Source organism: Stegostoma tigrinum, chromosome 10, assembly GCF_030684315.1.
Source record: "Stegostoma tigrinum isolate sSteTig4 chromosome 10, sSteTig4.hap1, whole genome shotgun sequence".
NCBI lineage: Eukaryota > Metazoa > Chordata > Chondrichthyes > Orectolobiformes > Stegostomatidae > Stegostoma > Stegostoma tigrinum.
Window position 1 is genome coordinate 4,061,484 of NC_081363.1, and position 27,440 is coordinate 4,088,923.

General features: G+C 44.3%; 1 protein-coding gene across 1 annotated transcript in view; it reads left to right on the plus strand.

Moving 5' to 3' along the window:
* The first annotated feature begins 5,475 nt into the window (after positions 1–5,475).
* The window catches only part of brf1b (BRF1 RNA polymerase III transcription initiation factor subunit b), a 424,707-nt gene continuing 402,742 nt past the window's right edge, over positions 5,476–27,440 (plus strand). Inside the window, exon 1 of the mRNA XM_059648920.1 lies at positions 5,476–5,781. Within this exon, the coding sequence (XP_059504903.1) occupies positions 5,595–5,781 (187 nt within the window). The 5' untranslated portion in view covers positions 5,476–5,594. The remainder of the gene's footprint in view (positions 5,782–27,440) is intronic.

A 27,440-nucleotide genomic window follows, 5' to 3' on the forward strand; every position in this document is an offset into this window, starting at 1 on the left:
CCCCCAAATGGTAGCAAAACAGTGTGCCTTTCCGCTTTATAAATTCTGTGTCTTATACCCTCTCACACTATACCTGGGGAGGGAGCTGAGCTTAGAAAGTTTGTGTTTTCAAATAAACCTGTTGGATAATGACCTGGTGTCATGTGATTTTTGACCTTGTCCACCCCAGTCCAACGCCAGCATCTCCACATCATGGCTACACAGTCGAACAGAGAATAAATCAGAAGACAGAGGACACAGGAAAAAGGCAATGCATTAATTGTGGATCTCTTTCATCTTGATGTAGATTGGAATTGTCAGAGTGGCAGACATTATTCTATAGGTGTACAAAACCCTTCAGCCCATTTGGACTACTGTAAACAGATCTGGGCACTACACCCTTGGAAGGATATATTGGCCTTGGAGGGAATACAACGTAGGTCTACATGTGGACTTCAGGGGTTAGGTTATGAGGTGGGATTATATGAATTGGGTGTGTTTTCTCTAGAATTCAGAAGGTCTGATCTGGTCAGATCAAAGTCATAGTGTCACAGAATTGTACAGCATGGAAACAGACCCTCCAGTCCAACACGCCCATGCTGATCAGATACCCTAAATTAAGCGAGTCCCATTTGCCAGCATTTGGCCCATATCCCTCTAAACCCTTTCCATTCATGGCTTTGAATGTTGTAAATGTACCAGCCTCCACCACTCCCTATGGCAGCACATTTCATACATGCACCACCCCCTGCATGAAAAAGTTCCCCTCAGGTTCCTTTTAAATCTTTCCCCTCTCACCTTAAATTTATGATCTCCAGATTTGGACTCCCCTTCCCTGGAGAAAAGCTGTTGGCTATTCACCCTATCCATGCCCGTCATGAATTTATAAACCTCTATAACGTCACCCCTTGGCCTCTGATGCTTCAAGGTATCCAGCCTATTCAGCTACTCCTCATACTTCAAACCTTAAAGCACATAAAACAAAACTTTTCACTGTATTTAGGTATATGTGACAATAATAAATCAAATCAAATCCAATCAAACCCTCTAATCCCAGCAACATCTTTGTAAATCTTTTCTGCACCAGTTCAAGTTTAACAATATGTCTCCTACAGCAGGGAGACCAGAACTGAATGTACAACTCCAAAACAGGCCTAACCAATGTTCTGCACAGCTGCAACATGGCATTTCAACTCCTATGCTCAATGCACTGAAATCTTCAAGTTATAACAGGAAAAAAACAGGATAATAAACATTTTCCACTAGTAGGGGTTTCGGGAACTAGGGCGCATAGCCTAAAATGTTCAGGAGCGATATTAAATGCAAAGGATGGTAGGTAATTGGTAATCTCCACAAACTTGGTCAGCGATGCTTGGTCAGTTGTTCATTTTAAAATCTGAGAGATGAATTTTTGCTAATCAAAGGTATGAAGGGATATGGGCCAATGGATATGGAATTAGACCACAGGTTAGCCATGATCTCATTGAATGGCAGAACAGGCTGGAGGGGCTGAATGTCCTACTCCTGTTCCTATGATCCTGTTGAATGGAATTAGTGTTTCAAAAGTCCCAACAATTTTCTGCGATTGATTAGGAAAATGGTCCAATTTCCTGATTTGTGGGGATTAGCACAGCCCCAGACCAGAATTCCAACAGCGTAGAAAGAGCGCATTGAATTAGTACTGAACCTCTGAAGAGCATTCTGCCCAGACTCACCCTTCACCGCCCCCATTCCCATAATCCTGCACGGGGTTTTTACTATGGTTAATCCACTTGACCTGCAAATCCCTGGACACTATGGGGCAATTCTTTTGCATTGCCAGCCCACTTAACCTGCACATAGAATCATAGAGTCATGCAACATGGAAACAGACCCTTTGGTCCAACCAGTCCATGCTGAACATAATCCCAAATTAAACCAGTCTCACCTGCCTGATCCTGGCCCATATCCCTCCAAACCTTTCCTATTCACTTACTTATCCAAATGTCTTTTAAACAGTGTAATTGTACCCACATCCACCACTACCTTTTGTGTAAAAACATTGCCCCTCGTTTTTTTTTAAATCTCCCTCCTCTCACCTTAAAAATGTGAACCCTTGACTTCAAACTCCCATCCTAGGAAAAAGGCAACTGCCATTAACTCCATGTGTACTCCTTATTATTTTATAAACTTCTACATAGCTGCCTCATACATTCCGGTGAAAAAAGTCCCAGCCTATTTAGCTTTTCTTTATAACTCAAACCTTCCATAGGTGGCAATATTCTGATAAATTTCTTCCTAATCCAACTTTATAACATCTTTCCTACAACTGAGCGACCAGAACTGGACACAGTATTCCAGAGGGGCCTCACCAATGTCCTATGCAAACTCAAGATGACTTCCCAACTCTTATAGTCAAAGCACTGAGCAATGAAGGCAAGCAAAAATCCAAAAGAACTGTTGATGCAGTAAATCAGGAGTTGATAATGATCTGTCTAGGAGGCTGGAGGGGCTGAATAGCCTACTCCTGTTTCTATGATCCTGTTGAATGAAATTAGTGTTTCAAAGCTCCAAACAATTTTCTGTGATTGATAGCCAGTTTGTTGTCACCTCCTTTGTCTATCCAACTGTGGTTCTCTCTCTTTGGTCTTTATCTTATTGTTTACTTGCTCGCCCATTCCCCTCCCTATTTTATGCAAATAAACCAATGCTTTCCCAACTACCGTCAGTTCAGAGGAAGGGTCAAAGGACCAGAAACGTTAACTCTGATTTTTTCTTCACAGATGCTGCCAGATCTGCTGAGCTTTTACAACAGCTTCTGTTCTTGTTTCAAAGAATTATGTACCTGAGCCCCATGTCCCTCTATTGTACCACACTACCCAAGGCCCTACCACTGATTGTATAAGCCCTGCCCTTGTTTGTTGTATCAAAATGCAATATCTCACAGATTTCCATTGAATCCAAATAGTGTGGGAACACGCCATTTGAACTAACAAGTCCACTTCAACCCTCTGAAGAGCATCCCACCCAGACTCATGCCCCTACCCTTTCCCTGCAGCCCTACATTTCCAATGGCTAATGCACTTAATCTACACATCCCTGAACACAATGGACAGTTTGGCATGGCCAATCCACCTAACGTGCACATCTTTGGACTGTGGGAGGAAACCAGAGCACCCGGAGGAAGCCCACACAGACACAGGGAGAACTTGCAAACTCCACACAGACAGTTGCCCGAGCTGGAATCAATGTGTGAGGCAGCAGTGCTAACTATTGTGCCACCATGCCATGAGTTTGGTGTCCATTTTGGATCCAATGGCATTGACAGATGTTTCTGTTTCTATAACTGCATCCACGTCTGAGCCAATGGTCACGGTCAGAAGCGGATGTTTGCTGTGTCCAAAACAGACTTCAAAGGCATGTGCAGAGTCATTTGTCACTACTTTGGTTACATTCCATAGTACGTGCTGTACTAGGCATACATGGCACTCAACTGTTGGGAAGAATATTGGCGGTTGATGTTTTAGATGAGTGACAAACATTACCGGTTTGATATAAATACTCTATCCTGATTGACTCAGTTATTTGGCCAACTGGCTTTTACCAGATTGATGCCAACAGCATGGGACTTGATCTACTGTTCTGGGATCTGTCTCTTGTGATAGGCCTTTCTCTGAGTGGAGGGCTAAAGAAGAATTACAGTTAGGCGATAATAAAATGTGAGGCTGGATGAACACAGCAGGCCAAGCAGCATCTCAGGAGCACAAAAGCTGACGTTTCGGGCCTAGACCCTTCATCAGAGAGTCTCTGATGAAGGGTCTAGGCCCGAAACGTCAGCTTTTGTGCTCCTGAGATGCTGCTTAGCCTGCTGTGTTCATCCAGCCTCACATTTTATTATCTTGGAATCTCCAGCATCTGCAGTTCCCATTATCTCTCAATTACAGTTAGGCGTTGGGCTATAATATTAGAACAAAGAGCAAAGAAAATTAAAGCACAGGAACAGCCCCTTCGGCCCTCCAACCCTGCCCCGATCCGGATCCTCTATCTAAACCTGTCGCCTATTTTCCAAGGATCTGTATCCCACTGCTCCCTCCTATTCATGTATCTGTCTAGATACATCTTAAATGATACTATTGTGCCTGCTTCTAACCAGCTCCGCTGGCAATGCGTTCCAGGCACGCACCGCCCTCTGCATAAAGAACTTTCCACGCATATCTCCCTTAAACGTTTCCCCAAAGAAAATGGCAGCAGTTAGCAGAGCTGCCTTACAGTGCTAGGGACCTGGGTTTGATGCCACCCTTGCGCCTGTGTGGAGATTGCATATTCTCCCATGTTCTGCGTGCGTTTCCTTTGGGTGCTCCGGTTTGCTCCCACAGTCCAAAGATGTGCAGGTTAGGTGGATTGGCCATGCTAAATTCCCTGTAGTGTCAGGGATGTGTAGATTAGGTGGATTGGCCATGGGAAATGCAAGGTTACAGGGACGGTGGGTCTGGGTGCGATGCTCTTCGGAGGGTCTGTGTGCACACGATGGGCGAAATGGCCTACTTGCACACTGTAGAGATTGTATATTCATCTGCAGAGGCAGCGCATGTATTTGGTGCGGCCCCTTTAAATAGCAGCACGTGGGTATGCACAAACATGCTCTCCGGACGTTAGCAACAAGGGGTCCGGGGAGGGGAACAACGTCACAGAATAATAACTTACGATGAACTCTTTCGCCCGAAACAGTTCTTGGCGGTAATATGGATAGTAATTCGGACAAATTAAAAGTGAAGATGTTGGTTGTTTTTATTTTAGTAATTTGCTTATTCTCCCTCTCCGTACTATCCATCCGCCCCCCCCCTCCCGTTAGGTGGTGAATGAGCGCTTCCGGGCGGGCGGCTCAGTCTGAGCCTGAGGGGCGACCGGAGCGGAGCCTGGAGCCGGGCACCGGGGGCACGGGCACAGGAGACCGGGCAGGGAGCAGTGAGCGGGTACCGGGGCTTGGAGACCGGGCAGGGGGCAGTGAGCGGGTACCGGGGCTTGGAGACCGGGCAGGGGGCAGTGAGCGGGTACCGGGGCCTGGAGACCGGGCAGGGGGCAGTGAGCGGGTACCGGGGCTTGGAGACCGGGCAGGGAGCAGTGAGCGGGTACCGGGGGCACGGGCACAGGAGACCGGGCAGGGAGCAGTGAGCGGGTACCGGGGCTTGGAGACCGGGCAGGGGGCAGTGAGCGGGTACCGGGGCTTGGAGACCGGGCAGGGGGCAGTGAGCGGGTACCGGGGCCTGGAGACCGGGCAGGGGGCAGTGAGCGGGGGCCTGGGGACCGGGCAGGGAGCTGTGAGCGGGTACCGGGGCCTGGAGACCGGGCAGGGAGCAGTGAGCGGGGGCCCGGGGCCTGGAGACCGGGCAGGGGGGCTGTAAGCGGGGGCCTGGGGACCGGGCAGGGAGCTGTGAGCGGGTACCGGGGCCTGGAGACCGGGCAGGGAGCAGTGAGCGGGGGCCCGGGGTCTGGAGACCGGGCAGGGGGGCTGTAAGCGGGGTCCTGGGGACCGGGCAGGGAGCAGTGAGTGGGGGCCGCTTAGGCCGCCAAGAAGCCTCGGGCTTTCCTGAGGAGAGTATCCGGAGCGGGAGGCCCGGGGCCGGCGAGCTGCTGCCATGTCCAGCTCCCGGGTTTGCCGCACGTGCGGCTGCACGGAGATTGACATTGACCAGGCCCGGGGCGATGCGGTGTGTACAGCCTGCGGCTCCGTGCTGGAGGATAACATCATCGTGTCCGAGGTACAATTCGTGGAGAACAGCGGCGGTGGCTCCTCGGCTGTCGGGCAGTTCGTCTCCTTGGACAGTGAGTACATTAAAACCCGCCTGCAGACCCTATATACACACACACACACACACACACACACACACACACACAGAGACAGTCTCTCTCACACACACACACACAGACACAGACAGACAGACACACACACAGACACACACAGACAGACAGACAGACACACACACACACACAGACACACACAGACACACACACACAGACACACACACACACACACACTAGTCTGTACAATATACACGTTATGTGCACGGATGCGATCAATCACTTATTTTGCTGTTAGATTGTATTGTTGTTGAGGGCTAAATGCAAGCAATATCAACTTTCTGCAACTGCAAAGGCTCCCCTAACTCCACAAAATGAAAATTTGGGTTCCTGAAGCATACAAAGGCCAATTGGTCCTTCGAGCCCATTCAATATGATCATGCTTCCGATTCAGTGCCTGTTCCCTCTTTGTCCCCATATTCTCTGATCACTTTTTAGCCCTCATAACTTGATCCTTCTTGGAAACATTCAACGTTTGGCCTAAACCGCTTCGTGCGGCAGATGATTCCACAGGGATTTGATTTATTATTGCCACGTACCGAGATGCAGTGAAAAGTATTGTTTTGCTTGCTAACCAGACAACTCATACCTTTCATACGAGTACGTCAAGGTAATAGAACAGGATGCAGAATTTGTGCCCGAGATAGTAGGAACTGCAAGCAGATGCTGGAGAATCCGAGATAACAAAGCTGTACACTTTGTTATCGCAGAATTTATCTTACAGCTGCAGAGAAAGATCAGCTCTAATGTGTGAAAGGTTCATCATTAGTCTGATAAGAGTGGGGAAGAAGCTCTTCTTAAATCTGTTGGTATGTATTTTCAAACTTTGGCATCTTCTGCCTGGTGGAAGAGGACGGAAGAGAGGGTAGGAGTGGTTTTTGATTATGCTGACTGCTTTCCCGATGCATTAGGAGGTATAGATGGAGTCAGTGGAAGGAAGGCTAGTGTGTGTGATGGGCTCGGCTGTGCCCACAACTCCCTGTAATTTCTCGTGGGCTTGAGCCCATACTATGCCATACTATGTTACCATACTATGCTGTCATGCATCCGGATAAGATATTTTCTGTGGTGCATCTATAAGAATTGGTAAGAGTCATTGAGGACATGCTGAATTTCCTTAGCCTCCCGAGGAAGTAGAGGCGTTGATGTGCTTTCTTGACTGTAGCGTTGATGTGAATAGACCAGGATGGATTGGTGAGATTTACTCCTAGGAACTTGAAGCTCTTGATCACTTCTATTGATAAGACAGGGACCTGTCCTCCACTCCACTTCCTGAAGTTGATGACCAGCTCATTCATTTTTTCTGATAGTGTGCCAGAGATTGTTGTCCATGCCACTAAGCTGCCTTTCTCCTTCTTGTACTCTGTCTCGCCATTGTTTGAGATCCGACCCGCTATGGTGATGTTATCAGTAAAATTGTAAATGGAGTTAGAGTTGAATTTGGCCTCACAGCCCTGAGTGTATAGGGAATATAGTCAGGGGCTGAGTACACAGCCTTGGGGAGCACTGGTGTTGTGGATGAGTGGTGGTGGTGTAATCGTGGCATGTCCTACCCTGAATCCTTAGCCTATGACCTGGAGTCCCTGGACTTACCTTCTGGCTCTAACCCTCTTGCAATTAGGTCTGATATACCATTTGCCTTTCTAATTGCTTGCTGCACCTTCATGCCTGCTTTTAGTGACGAGTGCACATCTCTTTGTACATAAACATTTCCCAATCACTCACTTGTTCAAATAATACTCTGCCATTCTGCTTTTCCTATCAAAATGGACAACTTCGTATTTATCCATGTAATAGTGCTTCTGCCACCCATTTCCATTCAGTCACCTTGTCTCAATCACCTTGAAGCCTCTTTAAATCACTTGCAAAACTGTCAATCTCTAATCTGTGTTGTCAACAAACTTTGAAATATTACATTTGATCTGATCCTTGCAGAACCTCACTATTACTACGTTACAGCCTGAGAGAGACCCGTTTATTCCTGATATGTTTCTTGTGTCAATCCATGCCAATCCCATATATGTTAAAAGCTTTGTGATTTGTTCACGTATGCCAGTGTAATTTTTAGAGGTTGGATTTGAAAATAGTGGCATTTGGTGTTGGTTACTTTAAAGTCCAGGGAATTTCTGGAATAGTGACCCAAACGCAGCATCACTCAAAGTATCAGAGATAATGGGAAGTGCAGATGCTGGAGAATCCGAGGTAACAAAGTGTGGAGCTGGATGAACGCAGCAGGCCAAGCAGCATCTCAGGAGCACAAATGCTGATGTTTCGGGGCTAGAAACATCATCAGAAAAGGGTCTAGGCCCGAAACATCAGCTTTTATGCTCCTAAGATGCTGCTTGGCCTGCTGTGTTCATCCGGCTCCACACTTCGTTCACTCAGAAAGTAAATGGTTATGGACCTGGAGTGCGATTGTAATGTTTATGCAGGTGGAGTTTACAGCAGGTAGTGTAAAAATTGAAGACGATTAATTAGTTTGTAATTCTTAACCAAGGATTGATTTTACTTTCAAAATCAGATACTGAAAGATTTCAGGGTAGTTTGAAGGCGATCTGACTGGGATTAGAAGCAACTTTTTAAAAAAATTTCTGTTTATGCAGGAATATGGGAGAGTTCAGGGACAGCACACTTCCTGCAGCGTAAAAGTTTTAATTTTGTGAAACATCCAAGGCAAGTGAGTTTGGTTTGAAATCTGCTGTTGATTAGAACTAAGAACATTTACTCTGAGTTATGGGAGAGTTCATGTCAGTAGATTTGGAAAATACTCATTGAATTGTCCCCATAGTTGATGGGCAAAAAAACTGTCAAGAGTCAGTTAAGTAGAACTCTGGGATTGGGGTGTAATTGTGTAATTTCTCTTAAGTTTGAGTTTCTGAAAATTGGTGCTGGGAGAAATGTTAAAAACTTTAATTCTGTTGCAATGTTTTTCTAAACTATATTTAGCTTGATTTAATTCTTTTTGTGTAATGAATGTTTTGTTAAAGATGCTCAGTACCTTTTGTGCAACTGTTTTAAATGTCTGATCACCTATCAAGCCAGACTTCAGTCTGGGATCTGATTTGTCCAGCTGGGATTGTATGTTACATATGCTTCTGAAAATCCAGATACATTACATACGCTGCTTCTCCCAAAAAAAGGGTGAAGTCACCATGGTCTGAAGGCCCTGGGGCTGCTCTCCCATTAGAGGGAGATGACCTGTGGTGGTTTAACCTGAGGGTCACCATGCTTCAGGTGAGGGGAGAGGTTGAGAAGGAGAGTCTTTCATTGTAACCTCAGCCGGTGTAGGAATTGAATCCATGCTGTTGGCGTTATTCTGCATTATAAACCAACCAACCAGCCAGACAGAGCCAACCATCTCTATTAGTTATGCCCTTAAAACAGTCGTAGGTTTGTCAAACTTGGCTTCCCCATCATAAAATCTGTGTTGATTTTGTGTAATCCTGTTGATATTTTCTAAATGTCCTGTGATCAAAGCCTTTGTAATAGACTTGAGCAGTTTTCCTCTGTTGATGCTAACCATATGAATTCGGAGTAGGAATCAGCATAGTCTTAAGCATTAGGAGCTTGATAGAAGTTTTCATTTCTACGCACTAAGGATGGTAGATGTTTGGAACTTTCTTCCCCAAACAGCTTTGGATGCTGGATCAGTTGTTAATTGAAAATCTATAACTGATTAAATTTTCATTCAGCAAAGCTATTTAGGAATATGGACCAAAGACAGGTATGAAGGGTTAGGTCACAGATTGGCCATTACCTCCTTAAATGGTGGAATAGGCTAGAGGGGTTGAATGGCCTCTTCCTGTTTCAGTGTTCCTATGTACTTGGCCTCTTGAGCCTGCTCCTCTGTTCAATAGCATTATACTGAAGTGAATATTCCACATTTCTGCCTACCTTCAGAATCTTTCATCCCCTTGCTTATCAAAATCTATCTACCTCTATCTTTAAAAACATCTACAGACTCTCCTTCCTTTTTTCTTTCGAGGAACAAAGGCTTATAATCCTCTGTGAGAAAAGAATTCTCATCTCTCTCTTATATTGCCAATGCCAGATTTTTAAATAGTGACCTCTGCTCTAGATTCTGTTATAAGAGGAAACATCCTTTGTAGCCTGCAAGATCCCTCAGGTTTTAATCAAGTTGTTTGTTACCCTTCTAAACTCCAGCAGATGCAAATCTAGCCTGTTGAAACCAACCTCAAAGACAATCCACCCATTCCAGGTAATAGTCTGGTAAAAGTTTACTGAAATCGCCTTTAGTGCATTTACTGCTTAAATGAGGAGACTAATACAATGAATCTTCTTCACATGTACAGTATATTATTTAGGTGCTCAGGTTCTAAAGGTGGTTGGGGGGTGGGGTGGGGTGGGCGGTGGGTTCAGATTTCAGAATCATCGAACCCTGGAGTTGCAGACACTACCACTATTGGCATAAGTGGGTGTTTGCTCAGGTGAGTTATAGAACATAGAACATTACAGCACAGTACAGGCCCTTCGGCCCTCGATCTTGTGCCGACCTGTCATGCCGATCTCAAGCCCATCTACCTGCACTATTCCATGTACGCCCATATGCTTATCCAATGGCGACTTAAATGTACCTAAAGTTGGCAAATCTGTTGGTGAGTCCCTCTGGATTCTGCGCACTCTTTCCGCTGCTTGGCCTCTACCTGCTCCACTCAGTGACACTTATTGTGGTTAGTGCCTTTGCAGATGCTGCTGCTTCAGTTATTGTGTTACCGGGCAAGTGATTCCCATGTTGGGGATGTTGTGTTTGTTTAGGGAGATTTTTAGTGTGGCTTTTTTCTCAGCCTCCGTGATTCGCTTACCATTGTGGAGCTCGGAGTAGAGGACTTGACTATAGAGTCTTGCCTCAGGCATGTGGACAATGAGGCCCTCCCGTGGCACTTGGTTATGTGTGACCAGTGCCATGATACTGGGGATAATGGCCTGGGATAGGGTACCCACGTTAGTACACTTAAACTGGTGGGGGTTTGCGGGATTTTGTGAAGACTGTGCTGATGACAACGCTCCAGGGTTTTGATGTATCTGCTGTATATGGTTCCTATTTCTGATGATTAAGGGGGCGTGGGGACAATGAGATTTGGGGCTGGGTTTGAAGTCTCGGACTTTGAACACTGTTCCCCAGGTGACTGAGCAGTGCACTGGAGTTAATGTTGGATTCCGCTGTCGAGTCTGCTCACTGTCAGACTCCCGAGGTATAGAAAATGATCCACGTTGCCTGGGGGCTTTGCTGTCCGAAGTCCAAAACGTAGGGATGAGATCTCTTTGTGTGTCCAACTTGTCCTCACCAACCAGACATGCCAATCTGACCTAGTCCCGTTTGCCACCATTTGGCCCATATCTCTCTCAACCCTTCCTATTCATAGACCCATCCAGATACCTTTTAAATGTTGTAATTGTACCTCCCACCACCTCCTCTGGCAGCTGTGTGAAAAAATTACTCATCAGATCCTTTTTCAGTCTTTCCTATCTTGCTTTAAACCTATGCCTTCTAGTTTAGGACCCCACCACCCTCGGGGGGGGGGGGGGGAAGGGAAACTTGGCTATTCACCCTAGCTGTGCCCCTCATGATTTTATAAACCTCTTTAAGGTCATCATTAAGTCTCTGACACTCCAGTGTGAAAAAAACTCAGCCCCTACCTATAATACAAACTCTCTCCAGTCCCAGCAACGTCCTCTCAATTTCTTCTGAATTCCATCAAGTTTCACAACACCTTTCCTATAGCAGGGTGACCCCAGTATGCAGCATTTCAAAAATAGCCTCACCAATATCCCATCATGAATAATATGACATCCAACCACATACTCAGTGGCCTGACCAATGAAGCCAAACATGCCAAATGCTGCCCTCACCACTGTGTACCTGTGCCTCCACTTTCAAGGAACTATGCACCTACACCCCTTGGCCTCTCTGTTCAGCAACGCACCCCATGGCTGTACAGTTAACTGTATCAATCCTGTCCTCACAGGAAGCAGAGCATGAGAATGTATGCTTGAGGTAACTGCAAATTGGTGGGTTTATATTAGATATCCTTGGTCAATGTTTTCTAGTCCCAAACAAGAGGGGGAAGCAGAGGAAGAGGGTGAGGCCACTGAGTAGGATTGGAACGAGGAATATTCCACACACCCCACAAAGTGTCAGGTATAACTGGGGCCTTTGTGGGGTCCTTAGCCCCAGCTTTGACCAGAAAAAAGTGAGAGGAGTTAAATGAAAAGCCTGCAAACTGCAAATTTGGAAACCACCGTACATCTGTGATCCTTCTGATGCTTTAAGTGGGGAGGGACTGGACAAGGGGTGAAGAAATAAATTGTGTGGGGCAGGAACAGGCAGAAACAATGTCTGCTTGGGGAATCTTATTTGGGGATTTTGGGAAGAAGGTAGCAGCAGATATACGATGATGAGCTGGCAAGCTGTTGAAGGGGGGAGATCACATTATGAGATGAGTTTGGTGACAGTTGTGGATGATGACCTAAAGTTTAATGGTGGGATTATGATCTGGGGGAATACAGGAGGATTTGTCAGATAGCTGGTGCTCAGCCTTTGAAGCAGAGTGAAACCTGGCTTGAAAGACTATAAGTTTTATTTTGTGATATTTGTTTACTATGGTGGTCAATGTCTGAACGTACCCACAAGAGGCTGGCAATGTAGAGAGTTATAGAATCTTCAGTATAGAAAAGGCCCTTCAGTCCGTGGAGTCTACACTGACTAAACTACTCTAAATCTACACCAGTCCCACTTCCCAGCACTTGGCCCATGCCTTTAACTTAGATGAACACTTGAAATATCATAGAAGTAGACAATGGCCAAGTGGTATTATCGCTAGACTATTAATCCAGAGATCCAGGTAATGTTCTGGGGACCTGGGTTCAAATTGTGCCACAGCAGATGGTGAAATTTGAATTCATTAACAATCCGAAAATAAGAATCGAATGATGACCATGAAACCATTGCAGATTGTCAGGGAAAAACCCATCTGGTTCACTAATGTCCTTGAGGGAAGAAAAACTCCCATCCTCACCTGGTCTGTGACTCCATACCCACAGCAATGTGGTTGACCCTTAACAGGGACAGGCAATAAATGCTGGCCCAGCTGGTGATGCACACGCCCCATGGATGAATAATAAAGAAAAACCTTCTGAAGTTTCCAGCTTCAGCTATCCTCGCAGGTCATGAGTTCCAGATTGCCACCACACTCTAGGTGAAAACATCTTTCCTCAAATCCCCTCTTAAACCTACAACCTTTCACTTTAAAATGTTGCCCTCTTGTTATTGAACCTTTTTAATTAAGGGGAACAACTGCTTTCTATCCAATCTGCCAATACCATTTATAACCTTTATAGTCACAGCATGACAACTGTAGCCTAACCAAATTTCAGGACAGCTTAAACAGAGCTTCCCTGCTTTAATACTCTATGCCGTGACTACTAAAGGCAGTTATCCCATGTGCAGCCTTAACTACCCTACTAACATGTCCTGCTACCTTCAGAAACTTATGGACGAGCAGTGCAAAATCCCTCTGTACCTGTAAGCTTCCTGGTGTCCTGCCATTCGTTAAGTTTCTCCTTGTCTTGTTCCTTCTTCCAAAGTGCATTATCTCATTTATCAGGGCTAAATTCCATTGCCACTGATCTACCCATCTGACTTATGTACCTTCTACACTTGCTTCCAATGCACTACGGCAGAGCATTTGACATTGTTTACTTGGACGTTAGTCTTTGACAAGGTTCCACACATGATAGACTAATTAGTAAACTTAGGCCTCATGAGGTTCAGGGTGAGTTAGCCAATTGGTACAAAATTAGCTTAATGGCAGAAGATAGAATGATGGTGGAGGGTTGCTTTTCGGACTGGAGGCCTGTGACCAGCAGTGTTCCACAGGGATCGCTTCTGTGTCCACTCTTGCCATTTTATATAAATGATTTACATGAGAATATAGAAGACATAGTTAGTTACTTTGTGGATTGCACCAAGATTGGTATAGTAGATAATGAAAAAGGTTCTCTAACATTAGAAAGAGATCTTGATTAATTGTGTCAATGGGCTGAATAGTGGCAGATAGAATTTAATTTGAATAAATGTGAAGTATGACAATTTGGAAAACAAATAAGGGCAGGACTTGTACAATTAGTGGTAGGGGCCAGGGTAATGTTGTATAATAGAGAGGCCTGGAGTTTCAGGTACCTAATCATTTGAATTTTGTGCCACCTGTAGACAGGGTATACAAGGTGTTTAGCATGCTCACCCTCATTGCTCAGACCTTTTGAGTGAAGGAGTTGGGACATCATGTTGATGTCATACAGGATGTTGGTATAGCCCTTCTGCAGTGCTGTGTACATTACTGGTTGCCCTGCTGTAGGAAGTATATTGCTAAATTGGAGAGTGTTCAGAAAACAAATTACCAGAATGTAGCTGGGAATAGAGAGTTTGAGTTATAAAGAGAGGCTGGATAGGCTGGGACTTTTTTTTCACTGGAGCACAGGAGGTTGAGGGGTGACCTGATAGAGGTTTATAAAATCATGAGGGGTGTAGGTAGTGAATGGCAGGTGTCTTTTTCCTAGGGTGGGGGCTTTCAAGACTAGGGGGCATATTTTTGAGGTGAGAGGAGAAGGAATATTTTTTAAAAGAGTAGTTCATGTGTGGAATGGACTTCCAGAGGGAGTGATGGATGCGGGTATACTTAGAACGTTTGAAAGGCATTTAGGTATAATCATGAATATAAAATATTTGGAGGGATATTGGCCAGGCACTTACGGTGAGTTTAGCTTGGCATTGTGGTCAGCATGGGCTAGTTGGGCCAAAAGGTCTGTTTCTGTGCTGTATGACTCTGCACTAAACTATTTACCTCAAGGATTTTAAAGACTTCATACAAGATGCATGTAAACAAAACTTCATAAAACTTTGCCCATAACCAGACTCAAACCCAAAAAAGAAACTAAAATAATGTTTTTCCCTTCTTAACATACACAATACAGATCAGCAGATGAAACTCCATCTATTGCTCCCCTTTTAATGACATGGTCTGAAACTTTAGTATCAGCAGGCGACAGTATCTTGTAAGTATTTTTCCAGAAAGAGATTAGGAAATTTTTTATGTATTACATGACTCTGGAATTGTTTACCTCAAAAGGTGGCGAAAGGAGAGTCATTGAATGCTTTAAGGTGAATGTAGGGGATGATCCTTCTTGGGCAAGGGAATCTAATGTCAACACCAGTTGGTTAGCATGAGGAATTTGGAAGACAAACCGACCAGTTGTGGTCTTATTGAATTGCTGAGGGTGTGGAGGACCGATTTTTGTTCTTGATTTGTTTTCTATGTATCAGTTTCTTCTATCATGTTGACAACACCCAGCTTTCCCTCACCACAGCCTCATTTGATTCATCCATTCAGATTGCTTGTCAAAAATCAAATATTGAACAACAGTAATTTTATCCAGCTGAAATATTGGGAAGATTGAAGTCATTTCCTTCTGTTCCTGGCACAAACTGTCTTCCCTGGCCACCTGTCCCTGAAACCTTGACCCTGAGCTGAGATACTGTGATCTCCTATTTTCACCTCTGTCACGTTACCCAGACTCTCCTGCTTGAAACGTTCATTCGTGCCTTTGCTTCAAAAGTTGATCTTTGAAACAAGCACCTGACCAGTCTCCTTTGGTAAATGTGGGGGCCATCCCAAAACCTGCTTTCTGTAACGCCAAATTGCATTTGCTTGTTTTTTTCTCTCTTGAGCAACATCTCAGTTTTAAAATTTTCCAACTTTGTTTTCAAATCCCTCCATGACCTCGTCTCTCCTTGTGTGTAATCACATCCAGCTCCCAAGTCCTCTGAGATATCTGTGCTCCTTTGATTCTGGCCGCTTGAGTGTTTTTGATTTTACTCACTAGGCCATTGGTGACCATTGCTTTTACCTCCCTGGGCAAATTGTAGGCTTTCTCCCCAAATATCATCTCACTGCTGCATCTTTCGGAGCCTCTTTCAAAAACATCAAAGCTAGGAGCAGGAGTATGCAAACCAGCCCCTCAAACCTTCTCTACCATTTAATATGATCATGGCTGATCTCGTCTTCGCCTCTACTACACTTTCTTGCCTGCTCTCCATAACCCTTTAGGACGTTGCTAATTAAAAATCTGTTTATCTCCTTGCGTTTCAACACCCTCCTTTTGACCAAGGTTTAGTTTGATCCTCTAACAGGGTTTTGGATGTTTTACTGTAATGTATCTAATAGTAATTTCATTTTGGGGACACGTTTGCTGAAGCAATGGGGATAATTCCCTTGCGGTTCTTACAGACAGTGCCATAAGGATTTTTTTTTCTTGTCCACCTGACAGAGCAGAGCGGGCAGCTGTTCAACTTTTGCGTCTGAAACAGGTTTTGTGCTCAGATCTCGGAATGACATCTAACCTTTTAAAGGTCAAGTGGTGAGAGGGGTAACGTCTGGGCCATGCTCATAGAATCATGGAATCTCTTCTGTGTGAAAGCAGACCATTTGGCCCATCAGGTTCATACCCAAACTTGGAACAGCGTCGCACCCAGACCCACCCCCGACCTTATCCCTGTAACCCTGCATTTCCCATGGCTAACCCACCTAACCTGCATATCTTTGGATTGTGCGAGGTAACCCACACAGACGCAGGAGTTGCCTGAGGGTGGAATTGAACCTGGTCTCTGGCACTGTGAGGCAGCAGTGCGTGCCACTGAGCTCCCCTAATGAGTGGATACTTAAGATTGCTGAAACATTCCAAGGTGCTGCCTGTACACTGACATCACTATGAATTTGCTGGCCCTTTTAAAATAAAATTCATTCAAGTGTGCATTGCTGGCTCGGTTAGCATATTGCGGTCCCTAACTGCCCAGGGTGTTGTTAAGAGTCAGCGACTTTGCCCTTGGTCTGGAGTCACATGTAGGCCAGACCAGGTGAGGATGGCAGATATCCTCCCCTAAAGGTCATTAGTGAACCAGCTGGGGTTTTTCTGGCAAATAATAATGCTTTCATGGTCATTAGTAGACTCTTAATTGCAGGTGTTTTTGTTGAATTCTGATTCAACCATCTGCATGGTATGGTTTGAACCCAGGTCCCTGGTACGTTACCTAGATCACTAGTCAAGTTATAATACCATCAGGCTACCACCTCCCAAGGTCTGTTAGATTGCCGTGGCAATATCCGAGGGAACAGCTGACCAGTGTGCTGTCAATGTTGACTGTGAAAGGATTATTGGAAGATTACTGTGCACTGAAACCAGCATTTTTAATGTCTACCTGAAACAGTTAGAATACTGCACAGAATTTCTAAGGTTTTGGAGTAGATTTGTAGCACGGGTTGTGGGTGTTGGGATTGAACCAAGAAACCAGCTTGGTGAGCCAACCAACCTCAACAAACTGCACAGAATTATTCAGCATTTATAGCACAGGAGTAGATGACTAGTTCATCCAATCCACCTGGTATTTATGCTCCTCACTGATGTTTCCCATCCTACCACTTCACTCTCCATCAGCCTATCTACTTCTTTCTGTCATGCACTAATTGCCTCCCTGTGGTGTGAAGTTCCACATTCTCACTGCTCCCTGGGAACAGATACTCTTCCTGAATTATGACTATCTTACGTGGTTTTTAGTTTTGGCCTTCCACCCTAACAACTACAAACATCCCTGAACAGCCTATATGTCACATTGGAATGTGTGGAGGTTAGAAGTGGAATTTATAGCCGCAGTGTTCTGCCTAGGAGCTAACCTGATCAAACGAGCATTCTAGGTGGCAGCAGGTCCTACCATTATGTGAATGAGTGAGAGGGCTAGGGAGAAGATGGGCTTCACATTTATTATTATTATTTATTATTTATTAAACAGCAGTGAAGTTTGCAGCAGTATATCCCATTTACTGAAGTCCTTTGGAAAACCTGGAAGATGTGAACAGTATTAAGTTAATGCAGTTATTTCTCTTTATTCCTTAAGAGCAACAGATTAAATTGAATAGTGTTGGTGAGTCTCTGCTGATGTTGCAATTTGTGAATTCCTTTGACAATCAGGCGCTCATTATGAAAAATTCAGGCAATTTAAAACCAGAGTATTACTTGCTGAATGATAAATGGGCTCAGCCGCACATATCTAGCATCTGTTAATATTGCAAAATGTACTAGGGTGATTCATGGGACCATTATCAAACAATTTGGCAATAACTATGGAGGTGATATTCATTTTGTCAAAGAGATGCTCTTCTGAAGTGCCTTCAAAAAGGATGTGAGAGGTGTGGAAAGATTTGAGAGTGGAATTTGAGTTTACTGTATAAGCAACTGAAGGCATGTCTAGCAATGGAGTCACCAAAGTCAGGATAGACCACAACTGAGGATTATGTACATCTTGGAGGATTGTTGGCAGGGGGAGTTGGAGTTAAGGAAGTGCTTTGAAGTCGAGGATGATTATTGTAAAGTTTTGGCATTGTGCTACCAGTGTGGGTCTGTAGGAGGACAGTGGGCAGAACTTGGCAAGTTGGTTCGTACGCATACCCTGATAGGTTTTGGCATTCGTGAAGATTTTCACTGGCTTCAGGACTGCTTGTTTGAGGCTTCCTGCAGTTTTCTTGATTAGTGCACCGCCTGGATGAGGTCCTGAGCCTCCTTCAGATCTGAAAAAGAAATCACCCTACTGCCTGTTCATACTACTTTTTTTCTTTGTAGGATGTGATAAATAATGGTCTTGCCAGTAATAATTGTTTCAGAACAGTGTGGTTTGCTAGGCCATTTTAGAAAGCAGGTAAAAGTTGACCATGACTGTCTACAGTCACACGAAAACAGAACTGGATAACCTCAGCAGCTCTGAGGAAAGAGAGACAGCTGATACTTTATGCCCAATGTGACTCTTTGGAACTGATGGGAAGATGGAAAGCCAGTGGGTTTTATTCTGCAGAACAAGGTGGGGAGGAGCCAGTGCATCAGGGGAAGTTGTGAGGATGATCAAGATCACAGGTATCACAGCATGAGGTGTGGCACATTATCAGGGGAAATCATAGACAAAATTGTTTGAGGTGAGCCATCAATTTACTTGACTATTTTGCCCACACACTGAGCCCTAAGTCACATGGATTTTCAGTTCAGACTCCCAGTGTTATCTTGAGGGAATGTTTCACTGTTCAAGGTTTTTTTCAGGTTGAGATTTTGAACTGAGGATTGATCTTTCTGTACTGATCAATGTTTGTATTCCTGTGCAGTTACCCGAAGAAAAGGTCCACAACCATCTTGGCCATAAGTATTTCTCTCCACTGGTACTCCCAGAATTTGATTGTACAGCAGTCAGAGAGCACTGCGATGAGCAATGTTGGTTATGTTCTACATTAAATGATCTTAAGTGTGTTTATGATGTGCAGGGCGGATTGATTGCCTTTTTACAGTGATCCTAGTGGCAATACTGGAAAACTGGCAGTTGAAGTTTTGGATGGTGCACATGGACATTATGGAGTCACATCAACAAGAAGCAGCTTTGCAAAATGTACGTAGAGCAGAAGCATTGCTGCAGACAGCCCCCAACACACTGTCCCTTGTGAGAAATGGCCCCAGCCTCTGTAAAGGATGACTTTTGAAAGATGTGGGAAATGGATGTTTTACGGCTACTGGTCTGTGGTATATTGAACTTAGAACTCCAGGTTATAAAATGTAGGAACAGAAGTAGGCCATTTAGCTGATTGAATGGCACTCTAGACACCATGAGCTAATGCTCCACTCCACTTTCCTGCCTTTTCCCCATAACTCTTGGTTCCCTAACAGATTAAAAATCAGTTTCTGCCTTGTCAGCTCTGTGCGGTAAAGAATTCCACAAATTCTCTCTCTTGTGAGAGAAGAAATTTCTCTTCATCTCTCTCTGAAATGTATGAACTCAGAATAAGAGGTCATACGTTCTGGTCCTAAACTGTGCCACAAGGGGACTCAGCCTCCTCCTCTAGCTTGTCAAGCCCTGGAAAATCATCTTCTGTATTTCAGTATGGTCACCTCTTATTTTTCGAAATTTGAAGGAAAACAGGTCCAAACTACTCAATCTCTCCTCCTAAGACAGTCCCTCCGTACCTGGGATTAACCTAGTGAGCCTTTTCTGGATTTCCTCTGAAAGCCAGTATATTTTTCTGTAGACGAGGGGACTAAACTATTCACAATGTAGTCAAAATAGTGCTTGTAGGGCTTTAATAAGGTTTCTCTTTCGTTATTCTCCACAGCCTTTGAAATGAAGGCCAGTATTCCATTTGCCTTCCTGATTACCAGATAAATTTAGGTGCTAACTTTTTTTGTGATTTACACACAAAGTTTTCCAAGTCACTTTGTGCTGCAGGTTTTATAGCCTTATTACATTTCATTAATATTAAGTTCTTCTATTCTTCCTGTCAAATCATGTACCGTCTGTTAAGTTTTATTCCCACCAGCTTAACCGTTCTGTTTCTCTCTGTAGACCATGTTTGTGTCATCTTCTGCACTTGCCTTCCCACATCTAATCTGGACATTTTGACTATCATGCATTCACCTCCCTTATTCAAGACAACATATATTGTAAATATCGTGGCCCCAGTACTGACCCCTTTGGCACTTCACTAGTTACAGGTTCCCATCCTGAAAATGTCCCCTTATCTCAACTATTTCATATTAGTTAGCCACTCATCTACCTACGTTGATAGCTGATTGTTAAAGTTAAATATAAAAATCTAAGCTGTAACATAGAGGAGGAGGAGGCAAATCAGCTCCCTTCTGTCATTCAGTGAGATCATGCCTGATTTTTTACTTCATTTTCTTAACAGTCCCTGCAAAGTCCTCCTTGCTAATTTCTGGGCGCTGCTGTCAAAATTGGAAGATATGTCCCACAGACTAGTCACGTAGTGCCTGAAATAGGCATACTTGCAGTGTCATACATTACATATTTAAATAAAAATGTGGAACTGTGTCAAGCTCCCTCTTGCAAGCACTTGGCAACTGAGCCTCCACGATCCCGTGAGGCAGAGAATTCCAAAGACTAACCATCTTCCAAGTGAAGAATTTCCTCCTTACTCGCTCTTAAATGGTCAACCCCTTTATTCTGAAACTGCCTTGTGTTTTTGGTACACACTGCTCCTTCCAGAAACAGCTTCCCTCTTTCAATCTGCCTCCATCCTGTAAGAATTTTGCATGTTTGAATAAAAGCACCCCTCATTCTTCTAAGCTCCAGACTGTATAGTCCCAGTTGATTTAATTTTTCTTCATTGTACAATCTCTCCATCCCAGAAATTAGTTTGGTAAATGTGTGCACACTCTTTGTGACTTGATAAGGAGATCAAAACTCAAATTGTGGTCTTATCAATAATCTTTGTATAATTTCAGTAAGATATCTTTGTTTTGAGTTCAGAAACAATTTGTTAAAATGGCCAGTATACCAGTTGCTGCCTTAATTGCTTTCTGTACTTATATTTTTAACTTTGTGATACTGGGTCTCTTGTGGGATAGTAATAATGTCCCTGGTCAGGTCAGGATCAAGTTCCACCAGTCATGAACTTGTCAAAAAATGTCTGAACAGGTGTTGTAGATTGCAACAGGACATTGACAGGATGCAGAGCTGGGCAAAGAAGTGGCAGATGGAAGTCACCCCAGGAAAGTGTGAAGTGATTCATTTTGGAAGGTCGAATTTGAATGCAGAATACAGCGTTAATGGCAGGATACTGGTCATTGAGGAGGATCCGAGGGATCTTGGGGCCTATGTCTATAGATCTCTCAAAGTTGCTACCCAAGTTGATAGGGTTGTAAAGAAGGCGTATGGTGTGTTGGCTCTCAGTGGCGGGGAATTCAAGAGCCACGAGGTTATACTGTAGCGCTATAAAACCCTGGTTAGACCACACTTGAAATATCATGTTCAGTTCTGGTCACCTCATAGGAAAGATGTGGAACCTTTAGAGAGGGTGCAGAGAATATTTACCAGGCTGCTGCCTGGACTGGAGGACAGGTCTTATGAGGAAAAGTTGAAGGAGCTAGAGTTTTTCTCATTGGAGCAAAGAAGCATGAGAGGTGACTTGATAGAGGTGTATAAGATGATGAGAGGCGTAGATACAATGGACAGTCAGAGACTTTTTCCCAGGGCAAAAATGACTATTACGAGGGGGCATAATTTTATAGCGATTGGAGGAAGGTATAGGGGAGATGTCAGAGGTAGGCTGTTTACACAAGAGTGGCAGGTGTGTGGAATGTGCTGCTGGCGGTGGTAATGGAGTCAGATACATTAGGGACATTTAAGCGACTCTTAGATAAGCACATGGATGATAGTAAAGTATAGGGTATGCAGATTAGTTTGATCTTAGAGGAGGGTAATAGATCAGCACAATGTTGTGGGCCAAAGGGCCTGTACTGTTCTATGTTCTAGGTGGATATATTTTTTGAAAAGTTTCAGATATCAATGAATAATACCACCAAAATTCCTTCCAACTTCAACACTTGCTAGCCCCTCAATATTTAAGAAATTCATAAGTCGCAGATGGAAATATTGAGCCACTCAGTTGTCTGATACAAAGCCTAAAGAAAGGAATAAAAGTGGACTAACCATCTGAAACAACAACAAAAATAGCCCTGTTGACCATGGAAAGTCCTCCTTCTCAGTGTCTGGGGGCTCGTTCACATTTTGAAGAGCTGTCCCACAGACTTGTAAAACAATGCTTGGCCTGCTGTGTTCATCCAGCTCCACACTTTGTTACCTCAGATTCTCCAGCAACTGCAGTTCCCATTATCCCTGAAATAGTTGTGTTTGCAGCATCATACATTATGGTACCCAAGACATGACTATCATTATCCCTGATTGGGTCTTGGCCCACTGGCAGGACAGACCTAGCTGAGGTAAGCGGCACAGTGGTGTACGGTTTGGAGAGAGTTGTGTTGAGAGTCCTTGATTTTGATTTTGGACCCCATTAAGTCTCACGGCATCATGTCAGACCTGGGTATGGAAATCTGATTACCATCAGCACCAAGGTAGCATTGAGGGTGGAAAAGGCACTGGATATAAGCTGTTTGGGGAACTTCAGTGTTCAGCACCACTGAATTGGATGTGCTGTTTAGGACACCACATCCCACAAACCTCTACTGATTCCACCTCCAATGCTCAGTAGCAGTAGTATGTACCACATAAGTTCAAGAATAAGAATAAAGAAAATTACAGCACAGGAACAGGCCCTTCGGCCCTACAAGCCTGCGCCGATCCAGATCCTCTATCTAAACCTGTCGCCTATTTTCCAAGGATCTGAACCCCTCTGCTCCCTGCCCATTCATGTATCTGTCTAGGTACATCTTAAATGACACTAACGTGCCCGCCTCTACCACCTCCGCTGGCAATGCGTTCCAGGCACCCACCACCCTCTGCGTAAAGAACTTTCCGCGCATATTTCCCTTAAACTTTTCCCTCTCACCTTGAAATCGTGATCCCTAGTAATTGAGTCACCCACTCTGGGGCGGGGGGGAATGCTTCTTGCTATTCACCCTGTCGATACCTCTCATGATTTTGTAGACCTCAACCAGGCCCCGTCTTCAACCTCCATCTTTCTAATCTAAATAATCCTAATCTACTCAACCTCTCTTCATAGCTAGTGCCCTCTGTACCAGCCAACATCCTGGTGAGCCTCCTCTGCACCCTCTCCAAAGCATCCACATCCTTTTGGTAATGTGGCGACCAGAACTGTACACAGTACTCCAAATGTGGCCGAACCAAAGTCTTATACAACTGTAACGTGACCTGTCAACTCCTGTACCCAATACCCCATCCGATGAATGAAAGCATGCCCAATGCCGCCTTGACCACTCTATCGACCTGTGTTGCCACCTTCAGGGTACAATGGACCTGAACACCCAGATCTCTCTGTGCATCAGAGTTCTTCAGCAGCAACTTCCAAACCCGTGACCATTGCAAGTTCCCCTCTAAGCCACACTCCATCCTAACTTGGAAATATATCGTTGTTCCTTTAGTGTCACCCTGGAACTTCCTAACAGCTTCTCGAGGACAGTTAAGGATGAACAATAAATACTGGCCCTGAAGATACCGACACCCACAATCAACGAATGAGTAAAAAGTGATGGGGAAGTAGAAAGTGCTGCTTAACATGGATGAGTTCTGGGAGCACTGTTTATAATTGATATTAATGATTTTTTTTTGAAACAACTAACTATATCAGATTATTCAAATTAACATGCTTGGGGTGGATATGGTGCAGGTAACTGAGGTTAATATGAAAAGGCAGAAAGCCTGCAACTGGGTTAAATCGCAAGTTAACTTTAATATATGCCAAGATCTTAGCTAATGGTATGACTGAGTACATCAGATCTGGCTTGGTAAATATTGTTTGTTTTGTTTAGTTTGTTACATTCACACAAGGCTGCAGATTTTCTTTAACAAAACAAGTGATGTTTGTTATAAAAAGATAAAAAATCAAATAAAGCTATCTTAAAAATATGATAGAATGCTTTGCGTATTTTGCAATCAATGTTGCAGTCCATGTCCTGAAACCATCCCTTACAGAGACTCGAGTTCAGAGAAATTGCACCCCTTATCTCCGTTCCTTAAGCTTCTACTAGCCTGACTCCTTCCATCGAATCTTCTGTGAATTGTGCACTTTGACAAGTCCTTACCAAACTTACCAAATCTCAAATTTTCTCAAATCTGGAAGCTTAAACTTTCTCTGTTATGTAACCAAACACTTCTGGTTTGGAATTTTCACAAATTGAAATATTCTGATGAGGGATTTAGTCCCTCATCTGCTTTGAAGTACTTCAGAATAGAAACTAAGTTGGCTTCCAAATTCACCTCCAGAACTTTCTGAACTAAACTCAAGTACAACTTTGGAACTGAATTTTAAACAAAAGAAACTCTTGCTGACACTAGATTCTTTTGAACTGGAAAAATAATCTTATTCTCCAAACCCAAAACGTCAGCTTTCCTGCTGCTCTGATGCTGCCTGGCCTGCTGTGTTCTTCCAGCTCCATACAATGATTTTTCATGGTTATTCTCCCTGTTGTAAATACTACTAAAATGCACATCTTCCCATTCACATCACGTGAGTTTGCAGTCAGCTGATCTCTGACACATACTAGCTTATTTCACTGTTCTAGAAGGACAATAAGGACACTGTTCTAGAAGGACAATGTAGCTTACATAAGGTGGAGGAAGCTAGGGTCAAGTTCAGCTAGAGAGGATTACATGCAGGCAAGGAAGGAGCTCAGAAATGGTCTGAGGAGAGCCAGGAGGGGGCACGAGAAAGGCTTGGCAGAAGGAATCCGGGAAAACACAAAGGCATTTTACACTTACGTGAGGAATAAGAGAATGGTCAAAGAAAGAGTAGGGCCGATCAGGGATAGCATAGGGAACTTGTGTGTGGAGTCTGAGGAGGTAGGGGAAGCCCTAAATGAGTTTTTTGCTTCTGTCTTTACGAAAGAAACCAACTTTGTAGTGAATGAAACCTTTGAAGAGCAGGTGTGCATGCTGGAATGGATAGAGATAGAGGAAGCTGATGTGCTGAAAATTTTGTCAAACATTAAGATTGACAAGTCGCCAGGCCCGGATCAGATTTGTCCTCGGCTGCTTTGGGAAGCGAGAAATGCAATTGCTTCGCCACTTGCGAAGATCTTTGCATCCTCGCTCTCCACTGGAGTCGTACCTGAGGACTGGAGAGAGGCAAATGTAATTCCTCTCTTCAAGAAAGGAAATAGGGAAATCCCCGGCAATTATAGACCGGTAAGTCTCACGTCTGTCGTCTGCAAGGTGTTAGAAAGGATTCTGAGGGATAAGATTTATGACCATCTGGAAGAGCATGGCTTGATCAAATACAGTCAACACGGCTTTGTGAGGGGTAGGTCATGCCTTACAAACCTTATCGAGTTTTTTGAGGATGTGACTAGAAAAGTTGATGAGGGTCGAGCTGTGGATGTGGTGTATATGGACTTCAGTAAGGCATTTGATAAGGTTCCCCATGGTAGGCTCATTCAGAAGGTCAGGAGGAATGGGATACAGGGGAACTTAGCTGCTTGGATACAGAATTGGCTGGCCAACAGAAGACAGCGAGTGGTAGTAGAAGGAAAATATTCTGCCTGGAAGTCATTGGTGAGTGGTGTTCCACAGGGCTCTGTCCTTGGGCCTCTACTGTTTGTAATTTTTATTAATGACTTGGATGAGGGGATTGAAGGATGGGTCAGCAAGTTTGCAGACGACACAAAGGTCGGAGGTGTCGTTGACAGTGTAGAGGGCTGTTGTAGGCTGCAGCGGGACATTGACAGGATGCAGAGGTGGGCTGAGAGGTGGCAGATGGAGTTCAACCTGGATAAATGCGAGGTGATGCATTTTGGAAGGTCGAATTTGAAAGCTGAGTACAGGATTAAGGATAGGATTTTTGGCAGCGTGGAGGAACAGAGGGATCTTGGTGTGCAGATACATAGATCCCTTAAAATGGCCACCCAAGGGGACAGGGTTGTTAAGAAAGCATATGGTGTTTTGGCTTTCATTAACAAGGGGATTGAGTTTAAGAGTCGTGAGATCTTGTTGCAGCTCTATAAAACTTTGGTTAGACCGCACTTGGAATACTGCGTCCAGTTCTGGGCGCCCTATTATAGGAAAGATGTGGATGCTTTGGAGAGGGTTCAGAGGAGGTTTACCAGGATGCTGCCTGGACTGGAGGGCTTATCTTATGAAGAGAGGTTGACTGAGCTCGGTCTCTTTTCATTGGAGAAAAGGAGGAGGAGAGGGAACCTAATTGAGGTATACAAGATAATGAGAGGCATAGATAGAGTTGATAGCCAGAGACTATTTCCCAGGGCAGAAATGGCTAGCACGAGGGGTCATAGTTTTAAGCTGGTTGGTGGAAAGTATAGAGGGGATGTCAGAGGCAGGTTCTTTACGCAGAGAGTTGTGAGAGCATGGAATGCGTTGCCAGCAGCAGTTGTGGAAGCAAGGTCATTGGGGTCATTTAAGAGACTGCTGGACATGTATATGGTCACAGAAATTTGAGGGTGCATACATGAGGATCAATGGTCGGCACAACATTGTGGGCTGAAGGGCCTGTTCTGTGCTGTACTGTTCTATGTTCTATGTTCTAATAATCTGTTTTAGAAAAAAAAATACACAAAGTTAATCAACACTTATGCCACTATATTGAGATCCAAACTCTCATATTAAGTATAATATGAATTATACCCCTTACTTCATCGTATTCACTTGTGAGACGTGGTTGTCCAGCATTCCTTGCCTGTCCCTGCTTACCCCTTCAGAGGTTGGTGAGCTACTGCCTGTCTATGTGCTTTAGGTAGACCGACAATGCCCTTAGGGAGAGAATTCCAGGGATCCCTCCAGTGATATATTTCCAAGCCAGTATGGTGAGTGGCTTGGAGGGGAACTTTGTGTTCCCATGTATCTGCTGCCCTTGTCCTTCTGGATGGAAGTAATGTGGGTTTGGAATGTGCTGTCGAAGGATCTTTGAAATTCTGCAGTGCTTTTTTGTAGATGGTACACACTGCCGCTACTGAGTGTTGGTGGTGAAAGGACTGGATGCTTGTGGATTTGGTGGAGATTAAATGGGCTGCTTTATCCTGGATGCTGAGCTTCTTGAGTGTTGTTGGGGCTGCACCCATCCAGGCAAGTGGGGAAT